We start from the raw sequence: 15,814 nt of genomic DNA, 5'->3' as shown, positions 1-15,814 counted from the left end.
TTGGTCTATATTTAGACCCCCTCAGTATTATTAAGAGGCATTGAGCAGATCTTTTTTGTTTGGTGATACAGTTTCATTTTTCACCCAAAATAACTCAATTATTAATCCAGGCATAGAAGATAAACAAACATACCATAGGGAGACTCTTTTTGCTAGACATGTATAGCCATCTCGTGTAACTTGCAAGCACTCAGAAGCCCTTGTAACCCCAGACAGTTCTTTCCCTCTACTGGGGATAAAACACTCAACCTGACCAACAAGACTTGTCACCCGGAAAAAAAAGCTGTATATCTTTCTCTCCACTGAATATTGCCAAATGGGTTTGGAAATAGAGCCGCTGCTTTATGTGTGTGGGGAATTAGGCTGATGGCAACTTATGTCTGGTTTGCTTGTGTTCTAAGTTGTTTTTACTCATGCGCAAATACTTTTATTGAAATTAGTATTTCTTACGACTGTTTATGCATAAAATAATGTATATAAGGTAGGGCTGTTCAAAATGTAAAAATAATATAAAGGTGCTTTGGAAATCTGACTATTATTAATAACACATCAGACCATTTTAGAGTCTAATTTTCTGTATTAGGTCAGAGACAAAAATATCTCTTGGTGATGAATCCAAATGACAATCTGAAATAGCCTCTTTGAAAAAACACAAAGCAGGCTTTGTTATATTGCTTTATAATCATGTTATGTGCTACCACAATATAACACAAAGAAACCTCACCAGTGTTTGTTACACTGTAGGGAAGGTATATGGTGGGTGAGGAGGTTTAAAGTAATTACTTTCCTATTAATATTCTCTTTCCAGCATACATCGTAAACTGACACATCCTATGTATTTACTGGAGGAAGATCTGTAGTAAATTGTTCCCCAGTGCATTCACTCCCACATACTAACACATTTTTCAGGCAGTGGAGCTAATGTTGTTATTAGATTATTACACTTACTTGAATATTGATTTGCCGTAACTGCAGGTATAGGGCAATGCCTCTACTTTGCCTTGTTAATGTTGTGGCACTCTATGCATTTAATAGCACTATGAATTATGTAGAGACTTTTAGCCTACTTTGATGCTGTAGTGGTATTCAGATATTCAGCTCTAGCACTCAAGCCAGTGAAGGAGCAAAATATGAAGCCACAGCTAGCAAGCAGATAGCTTAGCACAACAACTTGACATGAGCCAGGGAATGGTATTTTGAATCTCCTGTCCAAAGGTAAAATCAGCTCACCTGCTACTCCACTGCTCATGAATTCGGTGAATAACTTCTAAATCTTTGAATTCATACTTTTTTTTTTTTCAAAAGTGGAAAAATTACACACTGTAGCAGTGGTTAGCCCTACAAAGCTAGCTTAGTTAGCAAGAGTAAGAAATAGCACAGCTGATGCTTGATGTACACTCATTTGTCATTAAATATTTTTATACATAATTGTTATGCACAATTATGCACTTAAAAAACATTCAGTGTTTGTGGCAAATGACGTATACAATTACCGTAAATTGCTTCCCTTTTTAAAGTTTGAGTTTAAAGCTAAACTTGTAACTATGTCCTTGAATCCTAGTTTTATTTTTTAGCATAAAATACGGTATATTATCTAATAATTATAGCCTAATTATTATGTTAACTGTGACAACTCAGGTGACAATGGACATGTCTGGACAGGTTGTCATCTCTGAGATAACACCTTGTACCTTGCCTTGCTTACACTAATACTATACTGCCAATTTAGCAACACTGAATCACCTACAACATGTAACTTTGGAGTTATAAAAGAAGACATAACATCTAAGCAAGCTGAGGGAGAAAATGCAAACACTAGACAGAAAGCCCAACTGACAAGCACAGTCAAAACAGATCCATCTTAATGTTAAGCAACAAATTGACCTGAGAATTTGATCTCCCAAACAGTGGAAGAAATTATAATAAATGCCTGACAACAATACAACAGTGCAGCAGCACACATGTGACCAAGTCTGCTTATCCATAGTCATTCCAGCAAAGTGTGGGCTAAGCTTGTAGAAGAACAACAAACAACACAGTTTTCTCAGATTTGTGCTCAAAAATTTCTTCTCGTGTTAGGGAGCTGCCTTAAGAACCAGTAGATTAGGAACCTTTGTCGAGTTTAAAGTCAGAATTCTCTGTGTTATGAAAGCGGCTCTCTTTTTACCTGGATAAATCACTGTGATCAATTATACTGAATACACAACCTCAGTTTATATCGTGAGTTTCTGTTCGAATGATCACCTTTTCAAAGATTCTTTTGTTTAAAGAATTTTTTCAATTGCATTGCCACTAGAATGTGCATGTATTCATTTTGTTATTCATAAAATGTCTAAATGTTTTTATTCTTGATTCTAATCTGCTGCTTAATCTGTTTTACACTGCTGGAAGCTGCTAGGAAACAGGACACACATTTAAATCCATTCAGTCAAATTAAGATTAATTTCACTTTGATCTGCTAACAAACTAAAGTGATTTCAATGTCGTCTTTATTAGGCTGTGGGACAGTAACTTTTAATGACTAAACGGATCCATTTTAAAGTTTCAGAACTCTAATTTGCTGCGGTCGCCTTGGACATAAACAGTAGCACTGAGAGCGCACTCAGTGATAAAATAATTAACTTAAAATTTTTATTTTACCACTGTGTGAACTAAATCCGCATGTCATAATTTTCTGCAGAGTTAACCTTGTCTTTTTTGTAAGAGTGTCACATTTTTGCAGTTACTTTTTATGTTCTTTATAGATTTTAATCAACATGTTATCATAATTAGGTGACACTCATAGGCATCATTTTGTGTGCATGAAGAATCATGTGACCTGTGAAATGTCCCCTTTTTATGTGAGGCCTGAAGCAGAAAGCCTGAACTAAGAGAGAAAGATGAAAACTACTGCCACCACTATTGCCAACTGAGGTGTGGGTCATTGTCAAGCCAGTTGTGTTGAACATTGTAGTATACCATACCCCTGTTCTAGTTTGGTGCATTTCTTGCAGTAGTACCAACTGTGGGCCTGGCAATTTTAAGGATTCCTTTTGATGGGTTAGCTTTTGTTTAGTCAGAATGTGTGGAAAACCCTTTAAACTGGTCATCAGCCCCATTTTTTCAGAAAAGGGGGTTATGATTTGAAGTTTGATTACACAAATAGTAAAATGAAAACAATAATTTAATAGCAGAACATTTCTCCATAGACAGGCAAAATTAATATCATCGATGCCCACAGATATAAACAGATACTTCCATGTGTACCAAAAATATGATACGGTGATCAAAATGTACAAGACTGTAATTTCTCTAATGAAAGATATACTGACTTTTGTGAGAGTTAGTGGGTGGTGAATATAAGTAATGAATATAATACATTATTTATATAGTAATATATAATATAAATATTAATTTCCTTGTAAATTAATTTGTCAGAAATTGTTTTTTTTTTATTTAATTTGTATTGAAGATATTTTTGAAACTGACCAGTTGCTTGTCCAGTTTTTTTTTATTATTTTCTAAAATGCCTAAAGAGATTCACTCTGACTCCAAGATAAATGATGTAAGCAAAATTGTTACATTGTTGCATTTTTCTATCTGATATTAGCAAAGTGTTTTCTAAACTTGATATATATTCAGAGGAAAATGTGTTTGTGCATGAAAAGAGTTCCTAAGAAAAGGTGGATTGTCTTTTTATTTGTATCAAAAACATGAGATTTTTCTTGGTATTTAAAAAGATGATTCATGGAGAATAGAATACACTTACCTCTCCAGATTTTAGATGCCCATTTTGCTTATTCTCTGTTTTTCCTAAAGATGGACGTTTTTGTCCTGAGGGGGTTAAGAATATTGACAAGAAGAGTTACTGACTGAGTAGACAGCCAGGTTGTTGACATGCAGCAGAGTACTCCAGGTACCTAACAGTCTAAGCAGTCATACATGTTTGTGGGTTACATGATACATATTTGATATGATATATTTGTTTCACTCAGGGCTGATCTACTGAGTTTTGCACAAGCAGTCAAAATTTTATAGAGGAAAGGGAAGGATGTGGGCGCTTGTTTGCAGGCCACATGAGCTTTGCTTGCTTCACATCTTTACATATTGGGAAATTGATGCAACACTGCTTTGTTCTGTTGGCTTACGATATATATGAAGAGATAATGAGATTGTGTTCTGTTCTGATTGAAGGGGATGATGACATCGATATGAAATAGCTGTGGTCTTCACATGGCTTCTGTGCGTGATCTACACAGATACATCTTTGTCTAATGGGTCATTTGACCTGCACCAGTTTATGCTGATTGAATCACAGTGAAATAAGCATGTAGCACATTGCCAGCTATATACACCAGGTAGGCTAGTCTGTTTCCTTTTTCTTCTTAACAATGCCTGAGAAATGATTGAAACTAGAGGCGACTTCTATAGAAAAAAAACAAATGGCCAAGCGGACACAGTCTTCAGTATCACTTTGTGCACAGCATCAGTGATCATAAGAAACATACAGAGAAAATAGATTCTCAGTGACATTTATGCAAATGAGACTGTGGCATGTGAGTCTGCACCCAGCATGACGAGAGGGGAATTCACCATCACTTGGCTGCTCTACTGCTGCTGCTGCTGCTACCATTAGCATTAGCATTGTTCACACATCCCCTCATCTTAGGCCGCTTCCACACCCCTCCTTCTCATCCTCTCTACCCCAACTCCTGACCGTGTCTCCACCCTCCCAGTACCACCACCCCCACCCTCGTCTCTGCCTGCCTCTGCGTCCTCTCTTTCCTGTTCTCGCTGCAGTGTTGCTATAGCAACGGAGAAATGTGGGAATACCTCCGTCCTTCAGAGAGGGGGATGGAGGAGGGGTAGGGGGGAGATAGAGGCGAAGAGGAAGAGGATGGGAGAGAGACGGAGAGTTAAGCGGCAGACAGAAGAAGAGACAAGAGCAGAGGAGTGGAGGGAAGACTGTTAATTAAAAGACAGACAGAGAGGGGCTGCGACTCACTGAATGGACACCATTGCCTGTCACTGAGACTCCTGACTCACTTAGTGACTCCAACCGTTTGTCCATCTCCTCTGGCCCCTAAAAGCAACCCCCCCCCCCCCCCCCCCCCCCACACACACACACACACCACACACACACCACACACACTACCACCACCCTCCCATTGATATTCAGTCTCTGCGATGAAGAAGATGCCACTGTTATCAGGCTGCAGAGGGGTGTGAGTGTCTGTGTGGGTGGGGGTGGGTTCGACTCAGATGGCATAGTGTCGCACAGCCATGGCGTAGCTTCACGCTGAGCCTTACGCACGCCATTTGTTTGACGATCCATGTGTTCTGGATGTCTCCATTTGTAGTGAGGCTGCAGTTTCCATGACAACGCCCAGACTAAAATAGCACCCCCTTCCTCCCCCCAACCCCCACCACCAGCTCTTCTCTCATACACTCATAACTGTTCACTCCTGATCTTGAGGCTCGTTCTAGATGTCCCATACTGCTCGTCTCCATTCATCATATGGACTGAAGCACTAATACCGCCAACACCATCATCAGCTCCACACACACAAGTGCGTACACACGCACACATACACACACACACACACACACACACACACACACACACACACACACACACACACACACACACACACACACACATGCATGCGCACGCATACACGCCACTCATCACATCTCCTCCCACCTCTTATCTCCCATTTTCAGTCTCTCGGTCGCCCTGCAACAGATTCTGTCAACACGCATCAGCCTCTGCGTTGCCATGGCGACGGTCTTGAAAATCGCTGCAATTATTTCAGCAAAGACAAAAAAAACGAAAGAAAAGAAGAAAAAAAAGGGAAAAACCACACTATAGCCACTCGGGGGAGGGAAACTGATCGAGTGAGAGATGTCTGCCTGTGTGTATGTGTTGGTGCTTTATGTTTATGAGAGCAACAGAGGGAGAGAGTGTGTGCGTGTACATGCATGTTTTGCGACCCTTCAATGAACCAGTGTGTGAATTTTAGCATTTTTCAAACAAATATGCAAATGTGGTGATGTGATTTTACATTATATATGAGTTTCTTTTGGCCCCATATTGTAAAAAGCATTTATTATCCTCCACTAAAAACCCTAAATGGATATGCAAATATATGTATATGTTACTGTGAGATGAGTGCAGGTGGACTCGCTGACCCATTTTTAAAGGGGTGCTTTTCAAAGCCAACTTGTACCAAAGTCTGTATCACACACATGTTGCCCCCATGCGTGTGTGTCTGTGTTTGTGTATCAGTGAGAGGATTACTGTGTAGTGCTGTGGTGTGGAATTGAAGGGGTTAAACAGATGTACACACAGACCACTGCACAGTATCAGAGTTTTAAATTAGTTCCGACATATGCTGAACGTCAGTGCACATATACGTTTTAAAAGCTGGCATTATAGTTGCTACAATGGACTTTATCACAAGTTCTTTAAGGTAAAGTTCTTTAATGGTCCCCATGCAGAACATTAAAAAGGACCAACAAGCAGGCAGTCAAATAAAATGTTCTTTAATGACTTAGAGAAAAATACAGAACAAAAGGCTCTGCAGGAACATGCAGAACTCTCAAGTGTCTCGCAGAGTTTCCAGAAAGGGAGCAAGGAAACCAGGAAAGCAAAATAACCAGGAATAAACAGGTAGATCACATGATGATATGGAAAAGATTGACGGAAAACACGCAGATTACACACTAGGGAGAATGTTAATAAGGCTCAGGTGAACTGAATCAGACGCTAAAGTGGGTGTGAAGAGAACAAAGAGAGGAAGTAATAGCACAGAAGCATGTGAAGGGCTAACCTTTAAATTAAGAAAAAACAGAAAAGAATAAAGTCGCAGAGAAACAAGAAGACAAAGAGAGGCGAAACATGGAAAGCAGAGAAAAAAAGTAAAATACGCGAAACATGAGGGCAAAACCAATTACACTAAGGTTACAAGCTAAACTGTGGCAACTAAAAATACTTTAAATCCAGTGTGTTTCTGTTAATACTGTGTGACACTGTAAAAATTACTATAAGGCAAAGAAATAATAATACCTGATTTTTTTTGTCTTCTTGAAAATAAATCCCAGTCTGCATTAAAAGGACAAAAACTAACAGCATTTTAGTCTTTGCATAAAGTACACATAATTAGCATTGCATACATAAACAACTGAAGTGGCATTGTGATAAAATCTACAAGCCTTTAGAAAACACTTTAGTGAACTATACAAACAGAAGAATAAAGATATAAATTATCACCAAACTAAAAGCAGAACTGGACACATTTAATCTTGTTGTTGTTTTAACAAAGTACGCGGGATTCTCGCTCAGTATACAAGCTGCCAGTTATGCTCTTTTTTTCTTTGCAGATCATTATCTATAAAACCTAATTTAGTATCTAAAATGTTACTCTGACACGCCACCTCAGTGAATACTTTAAATTGCTTGTTACAAAAGATGCTATCTTACACTTATCAAACACGATGGCAACGCTGCATAGCTCTAAATCTTTACACTTACTAATCCCATTGTATCTCATAAAGCTACTTTGATACTAACAGATACTTACATGTGTGCCATGTAAGGGAAAACACTCCAGGCCCTGTAATTTTAGGGCAAAACCAACAGTGGATGACATAGCAAGTTATAATGAGTGTTTGTGGCTCTGGGCCAGTGCTTAAGTGAGGACATGTGTGTTTACGCATGCAGGAGTACAATTTTAGAAGCCAGGTGGGTGCATCTACACTTTGTCATGGTGCTATTGTAAAGCATCTAAATGTGGGGGTGCTTTTAAAGTGAAATTATCCACACAAGGGTCACACGTTTTCATAAGATCAGAAGCTGACACAAAAATGCCTGCCGTGGCGGGCTGTCATGTCATGTGCGCAGCGGGGAATAGAAGGAGACAGTGACTTGGACTCCAGTTGACAATGGAGATAGACTGGGACCAATAATCCCAGAGGAGAGGTGGAGAGAAAGACAAAGAGGGAGAGAGAGAGAGAGAGAGCGACACCCACGCAAGGCCAGGTAGGGAGGCTATAAAAGCACTGCCTAAATTTACTGAAACATGCACTTAGTGTCAGCCTGGGTGTGAGTGAGGATTTGACACACCCACCCACACAAACACACACACACACATATATATATCTATATGTCTGCGAATCATTTGTACTACAACACCAAAATATGTGAACAAGCAGCTGAGGTAAGTGCAAATCTTCATTTATATTAAAAAAAAAAGCATTTTGTTGCATGCATGCGCACGCTGCATATTGCGCTTTAAGGTTTTAATTAATGTTTGAATCACAACATAATAATAATTTCTCTTAACTGGAAAGAAAGAACACTAAAAACACTAAAAATATATATATATTTCAATGATTATGTTACATGCTTAGTTGATTCCTCTTATCATAGTCAACATGTACTTCGAGTAAAATATTATAATAATAATATAAACCATATCCTAAGATCATGACTGGTACACACAGCCCACTTTATCTCCATCACTGCACTGTTTCTGTTTCTTTTATATAAATGCCACTTGTTTTGCACATATTCAACTCTGTATATTTTATATATTTTATTATTATTATTATTATTTTATTTTATTTTTTTACTATTTAATTTGTAAAAATGTGTATACACACACACACACACACACACACACACACACACACACACACACACACACGTAGGAAAATATTTAGTATACACATCCAGAAATGCATACACTATTATATATTGTACATATATTTATTAGTTTCAGGTTGGCCATTCTTGTATTTTGCTCGTTTGTGTTGTTGTGTTTGCACATCTCTGTTGCTTGTGGGGCTCGCACACAAGAATTTCACTCGCATGTGCTGTGCCAGTGTGCCTGCACATGTGATGTGACAATAAAAGTGATTTGATTTGATTTGATTTGATTTTTGTTCCCTTATTTAATGGGAAATTGTGATTTTATAGATTAACTTTCTTGATACTTTTCGTCTTTCAGTGAAAGAATTTTGTAAAGCAGGTGACCCTCGACTAGCTGAAAAGATGCAGAAGTTGCAGAAGAGTTTGGGCTGTTTGTTCCTTCTCTGCTGCATCTGTTTGACTGAATGCCGGGTGCTGAAGTTTGTTGTAGCTGTAAGTTCCCCCATTTGTCGCCTCCCCCCCACAAGATGTTTGACAGCATTTCTTTGTTGAATCCTGTGATTATTATATAATCTGGAAGACACTTTGCTGTGCATGGTTACTGATTGCATTGTAGTTTTCCTGCCCGATCAGTATTATTGTTTTTGCACTTTTTTGTGTAACAAAGGATTACTTTGAGCCTAAACTCCAACAGTGTCTAGCATATCTCTCCCACACACTGCAGCTTTATACATAAACCTCTTTACATAACACCTTATTACCCAACTGAATGATTTAAGAAAAAGAAATCACACTATTCTTATGATTTGGTGTTTCATATTTTTTATTTTTTTGTATCCTTTAAAAAAAAACTTGTATGTGTATGTTGCTTAAGTGCTTTAACCACTTACCTTGGGACAGCATACAATAAAATTATATATCTGCTACATAACTATTACGGCTTAACCAACTGCTTGACAATAAAAGTGTGTTATCAGCTAAATCCACTAAATTCCTGCTAGTCTTCAGCAACCTCGTATACAGCTCCACTGAATTTCATTGAGTTTAGATTCACAAATCTTTGGGTTTTTTTTTTTTTTTTGAAAACTATTATTTTTAGTTATTGATTTAATTACTTTACATACATAAAAAAAATCTCATGTTGTTGTGCAGCAATTATATTCAAAAGCCTTTGGATCTTTGCTGACTTGTGCTTGTGTTATTGTGTTATTTTTATGATGTGTTTCACTCGAGTGGTTTGTAAAATTACTGTGGGATCAACAAGAGTGAATCAGATGTGTGCACAATCCCGTTAATTCAACCTTTCTGTTATGTCACGGCTCAGAAAGTGAGCTGTCAGGTAATAACACTAATGCAACAGTTCTAACGATTGTGCCTTGATGACATCATCAGAATGACACTTGTGCCTCAAATCCTGCCCACGCTGTCCACAGTCACAGATCTCTATTTATTACCTCTGTCTCAGGGTGATAATCTTGTTTAAGTGTGCAGTGTAATGCTAACACAGCAGCATGGCATCATGTGACAATATCTGTTTTGCTGCTCAGGTGTTCCGGCACGGAGATCGATCACCTATTGAGTCATATCCCAGGGATCCATATGGGGAGGAAGTGTGGGCTCAGGGTTTCGGACAGTTGACTGAGGTACTTGATTTGTCATTGACATTTTGGTTTGTTGTTAACAAAACACGTGAAGAGATTTTGGTTGTATAAACTGAATTGTCTAATAGTTTTACTCTAGCTCTTGTTTTACACAAAATCATTTGGGCGGTGGTACGGAGGCCCTACAGTGCAGAAGAAACAAAAATTGTAGAAATTGCAATACAGCATTTTAGAAAAGAGAAGAATAAAACAAAATACATAATAACAGCATAGCAAGAAACAAACAACAAAACAGTCAAAGCTGTTATTTATCTTAACAAACAAATTAGAAAATAACACCAAGAGGAAAAAAAATTTAGTTACACAACAGAACACAAGAATATTACATAAACCTTTTTTAAAAAAAACCCCCAAAAAACCCAAAAAAACCACTGACATTTAAAATTAATAACAAAACAGAAAATTACATTTCAGTAGTTTACAAAGTATGTCCTTTCTAAATGTTTCTAGTTTTCTCTTTAATGTTATTTTGTTTTGCGCTTTAAGGCCACCATACTTGAACTGGGGTGACACACAGTTCACTAAAATATAGGTGAAAAAGTCAAACAAAAGAAAAATAATAATAGAGACTTTATGCTTATAATTTGACAAGAAATTCATAAACAGGAGGATCACAGGCTTAACACAATGAATGCATCACTGTACTTCAAAAACTGCTGAATTCATTTACTTAAAATCTTTCACTATAAAATACACTTTTAACAGACTTCGGGCTTTAATTAAATTCCTTCCTCCTGTGACTTTGCTCTGTTGTCGGGCAATTAGCTGCTTTACAGTGTATAAACTCATTATTTTGTCTTTGAGAAACACTGGTAACAGGGTAAAAGTTGCTTATCTATGTAAAAAGGTTGATTAGGACCATAAATCTGCAGCGTTTTCAGTCAAAAGGTCAAATTCTGCTAAAAATGTAAAATGCTGGCAATTTTCCTTCCAGCTGGGCATGAAACAGCAGTTTGAACTCGGCCGGTTTCTAAGGAGGCGTTACGGAAATTTCCTCAGTGAAGACTATAACAGCAAAGAGGTAGGTGTATCTGTGTATGCAAACACATATGCGTATCTGCGTGTTAATTGCTGTTTCCTTCCCCATCTTTGTTTAGGTGAACTCTGTTGTGAGCTTCCTAAGCCTCTTGTCATGCGTGCCCTGTAAAATCAAGTGCGCGTACGAGCAGTCACCATCTGTCACGTCTGTAAAAACATACAATAAGTTAATGAGCCTGACTCATTTTGGTGAACTCACTGTCATGACCGTGCAGTGTGCTAAACATGGGAGGGTAATGTAGCCCGTGGGCTTCATGTAAAGTACAGCTGTCAGCAAATATGCAGCTTCTGTGTGCTGGATCCTAAACACACTGACATTATAAGAGATTTGTAATTTCTTTTTTGCCTCTGCTTTGTCATACTCGTTACCTTCCTTTTTCTCTTGCTTTAAGTGCTCGTCTTTCTCTCTTAAACAAAACACAATTACCACAACTAATGACAGCTGTTCTCAGAACTTATCACTGACAATCTCTTGCCTAAATCTCAGTGAACTTGTGCCATACCTTTTCGCGTGTTGCCATGTCTGTTTTACGTTCACAAAAGGGGGGCAAAACAGAAGCACTCCTGGTATCACAAGAACATCCAACCTTATCTGCTTGATTTATGATGTGTAAAAACCTGATAGAGAGTGACAGAGAGCTATAGAAGAGGGAAGACTGATGTCAGAAGAGATCACAGCAAGACAGATTGTCCCCCCCTCCCCTTTCCTTCTCATTCATTTGACTCTTCTATGACTCTTTGGGTTAAGGAAGTACCTCAGTTGACTTGGGATGAGTACTGCTTGCAAAAATAAAGGCAAAAACTTTAATGAGATTTCTAAATGTAGAAAAGAAATGTAAGCCTCATTTACCCCAGAACACAGCACATAGTCGGATCAGTGAAACCACTCCAGTACCAGCATATGAATGCTTTTTAATGCCATGTACTCTCTGTGATTACAACAGATATATGTGCGGAGTACTGACTACGACCGCACTCTGATGAGTGCCCAGGCTTGCCTTGCTGGGATGTTCCCCCAAACCAGACCCATCATGCCCCAGTTACTGTGGCGGCCTATTCCAGTGCACACCATCCCCAGAGCCCTTGACAAGGTGGGCTGCTGAGCCACATAAATATTTTCTTTTCACAGCAGCAGCCACGCAAAGCTGATTACAAAATTGTATAAATTATTTTGGGCTTTTCTCTGTAGCTCCATGCGGCCATCTGTGTGCATCCCAGCTGTGATTCCCCACAGTGTTAAAGTGTGAAATGAGCATACATTTGTGCCCACAAGAAGTACCTCGAGTTAACGTTCATTATTTCCACTGATGTTTAACTGCTGTTTTAAAGTTGCTGAGGTCTCCAGGTAAAGACTGTCCAAGGTTCAGCGCTATGATGACGGAGACCTTCGAGAGTCATCCCTACCAGAAGTTCCTTAAAGCTCACCAGGTAAGACAAAGGCCGTCTCCACACAGCCAGACAGACCTCTAAATACACTGTTCTGTAGCCCATCAGCATCTGTTCAGTGACGTGAATGCTCACAGCCCAGTTTGTGTTCAGCATATCTTTTCCGTGAGTCATGTGCCTGCTAACCAGTGAAAACTTGTTTGTAACCCCGTCGTTTAATATCATCAGGCTTACACAATCAAAATTGCTGCAAACAAAATCGTGTCCTTACCTCAGCCTCTCCTGGTCTGCTTATCCCGGCCCTAATTTGTAAATTAACTCACATGCTGAAATGCCTATTTCAGTAAGTATATACTTCACAGTTGTTGATGTCAACGTAATCAGCACCTCTAGTAGACGTGTTTGTTATGCTGAAGACATCATGTCCTCTCAGTGATTTTCTCAGGCACGGTGACTCCAGTGCCTACGAAAAGCTGCACAGTGCAATTTCTCTCACATTCTCAGAGACACTAATTAACGGTTAGATTGAATTAGATTAAGAATTACAATAAAATGGTTTTAATTAAATGGAGTCCCACATGCGGCCTATTAGGGTGATAGTTGAGATCAGGCCAGGGCATCCTGCATTGAATTTTAACACCCTCTGCTGGAGGCAGAGTACCTGCAAGGTATATACACGAACCAAACTGGTGCCACGTATCACCGTGTTATCTGACCAAAGGTTAAACTTACAGTCATCGCCACATTAATGAACTACTAATGCTAATTTATGCAATTTTTGATTATAAACCCCTAAAATAGATATCTAATCAGTGTGCCTGGACAAATATCCATAAATAAATGGAATGTTACTCATAAAAATGGTAATTAAACTGTTGTGTTCCCTTGAGCCTTATTATTTAAAGAGTTTAAACTGATGTCCTTATTCTTTTCTTCCCTGTGCAGTACTTTGTGGAGGCTCTCTCTAACCACACTGGCTACCCCGTGTCCAAGCTGGTTGGTAAAAAAATATGGAGGGTCCACGACACTCTTAACTGTGAGGTATACTTTAAAGCAAGCCCACAAATATTTCTGCTACCTGTATTATGCACATTACAAGCTGCTACAAAACCCAGATGCAGAGAAGTGACAGAGAAAAACACAAAAAAGGAACAATAATGTGCTTTCGTCAAAGTATCTCCAGAGAAATAGAGCGAGGGTAGGAGTGCGGGGAAATCACTTTATACATACAGTAAAAGACGAATGGGGCAACATATTGAAATGATAATTAAAGCATAATGAGATGGGTGGATTCTAGGCCAGGTTGAATATGTTCATTCAAACTTGCAAAATGAGCATCTGTTATCTTCAGACTGGTGCTAAAAATAGACGGGATAATAGAAACTATAAAGTACGGCCATTTAAACCTCGTTTGCTGCCATGTTGTATAATGTGATTATTAGCGTAAGGCAGTGCCGTAATGAACATTCTTCTCTTTTGCAGAGGATTCATAACTTGACTCTGCCACGCTGGGCCACCCAAGAGGTCTTGGACACCCTGAAGAGAATAGCTTCCTTTGAGGTCATGTACAGCATCCTCAGTCACAAGCGAAAAGAGAAGGCCAGGCTCTCGGGAGGTGGGAATTCACATTAGAGGCAATTAATTTAGAGCACTCAAGAGGAAAAAAAAAAGAAGAAGCTCTGTTTATCTCATGTGACTGCTGGCCGAAGCTTTGTTTATTAGCACATATGAGCTAATGGGACAAAGATGATTACAGGGCCAAGACAGGATGCTCAATAAGGTCAAAAGGATTGTCTTGGTATGTGAGAAAAATTAATTTGCACTGTTGACATTGTGGTAATTCTCCAGGGGTCCTGCTGAATGCCATCCTGAGGAATTTCTCTAAGGCTGTAGAGCAAGGGAGCACTCTCAAATTCATTATGTACTCAGCTGTAAGTGCATTGCTTGTGTACGAGCACACATTTATAATCTGCTGTGTAAACTGCTGCTTGATGTACTGTATCTCCTCGCCTTCTTATTGCTTTGGTGCTTGTTCCTCGTTCCAGCATGACTCTACACTCATCACCCTCCAGGCAGCTCTGGACGTGTATAACGGGCTTCTTCCTCCTTACGCTGCCTGTCAACTCTTTGAGTTCTACCAGGAGCATGATGGGTAATGACTTCCTTCCAGTTTTATTTCCTGCACTATTCTCTTTTGCATATTCAAGCACACTATGTAGGTCAGATGCCCACCACATTTTGAGGTATCGCGGTTTTCTGTTTGGATGCACCGAGCAAATACCTTTCCTTTGTGATCTGAGGAAATTTGGCAGCCGCCCAGGGCTGCAGTTGTGAAAGCATCACATAATACAAATACATTTGCATAACACTTACAGATGTGTGTCCTCTCATTGGATTCGTCCTAATAATTACCCAGATCCTATTCTGTGGAGCTGCACTACCACAATGACTCTCGGAACAACCCCTACCCCAACCCTGTGCCAGAATGTAACGGGTTGAGCCCTTGTCCTTTATCCTTGTTTAATGAGCTGGTGAAGGACGTACTGGCAGATGACTGGCAGGCCGAGTGTGGGTTTAAGACAAAATGGTCAAGCACAGGTGAACAAGATAAAGTTTATAATCTGTGTCTATGTCTGTATTTGGTGTTGCCACCAGGTTTCTCTGCAACATGTTTATTATTATTGGGGGGTTTTTTTTGGAGGGGGGGATTGTCTGGGATTATTCAGAACACACTGCCTCATTTAAACATATCAAGGCTTTTGGATATTTGCCATGTATAGCTAAACAGTTGTTGTCTCCCACAGGTACCATAACAGCTCTTGCAGTGGCTGTGGGACTCCTGGCGGTGGCGCTGTTATTCAGTATAGGGGTGATAATCCTCAGGCGGAGAGGACAGTACTCCAGGGAAGTGTAGCAGAGATGATTGACACACTTGTACCATGAAATATATAAATATAAAAATGCTTCCCAACTAATGTTCACTGTAATATGATCGTGATAGTTATTGTGTGCTTGAGCAGATTTGAGCCTTCATAAAGAATACACAATATACATAAATAATCATGAAATAATTTTTTAACAGACATAAAATGTAATC

The 15,814-nt window shown here is 39.1% G+C and overlaps 1 protein-coding gene across 1 annotated transcript; it reads left to right on the top strand.

Annotated features, from left to right (window-relative positions):
• The first annotated feature begins 935 nt into the window (after positions 1 to 935).
• LOC309713424 (testicular acid phosphatase homolog) lies at positions 936 to 15,676 on the top strand. Its single transcript, XM_082545058.1, has 13 exons — positions 936 to 1,215; positions 7,883 to 8,020; positions 8,991 to 9,124; positions 10,180 to 10,275; positions 11,228 to 11,314; positions 12,276 to 12,422; positions 12,661 to 12,759; positions 13,663 to 13,758; positions 14,200 to 14,332; positions 14,566 to 14,648; positions 14,763 to 14,869; positions 15,134 to 15,315; positions 15,522 to 15,676. The coding sequence occupies exons 3-13, from the start codon at positions 9,035 to 9,037 to the stop codon at positions 15,629 to 15,631; spliced, it is 1,230 nt and encodes a 409-aa protein (XP_082401184.1). The 5' UTR covers positions 936 to 1,215; positions 7,883 to 8,020; positions 8,991 to 9,034; the 3' UTR covers positions 15,632 to 15,676.
• Positions 15,677 to 15,814: the final 138 nt, after the last annotated feature.

This window comes from Aulonocara stuartgranti (genome assembly GCF_965226115.1).
Source record: "Aulonocara stuartgranti genome assembly, chromosome: 8".
Taxonomy (NCBI): domain Eukaryota; kingdom Metazoa; phylum Chordata; class Actinopteri; order Cichliformes; family Cichlidae; genus Aulonocara; species Aulonocara stuartgranti.
The sequence above is the reverse complement of the archived record's forward strand: the minus strand, read 5'-3'. Positions and strand labels throughout refer to the sequence as shown.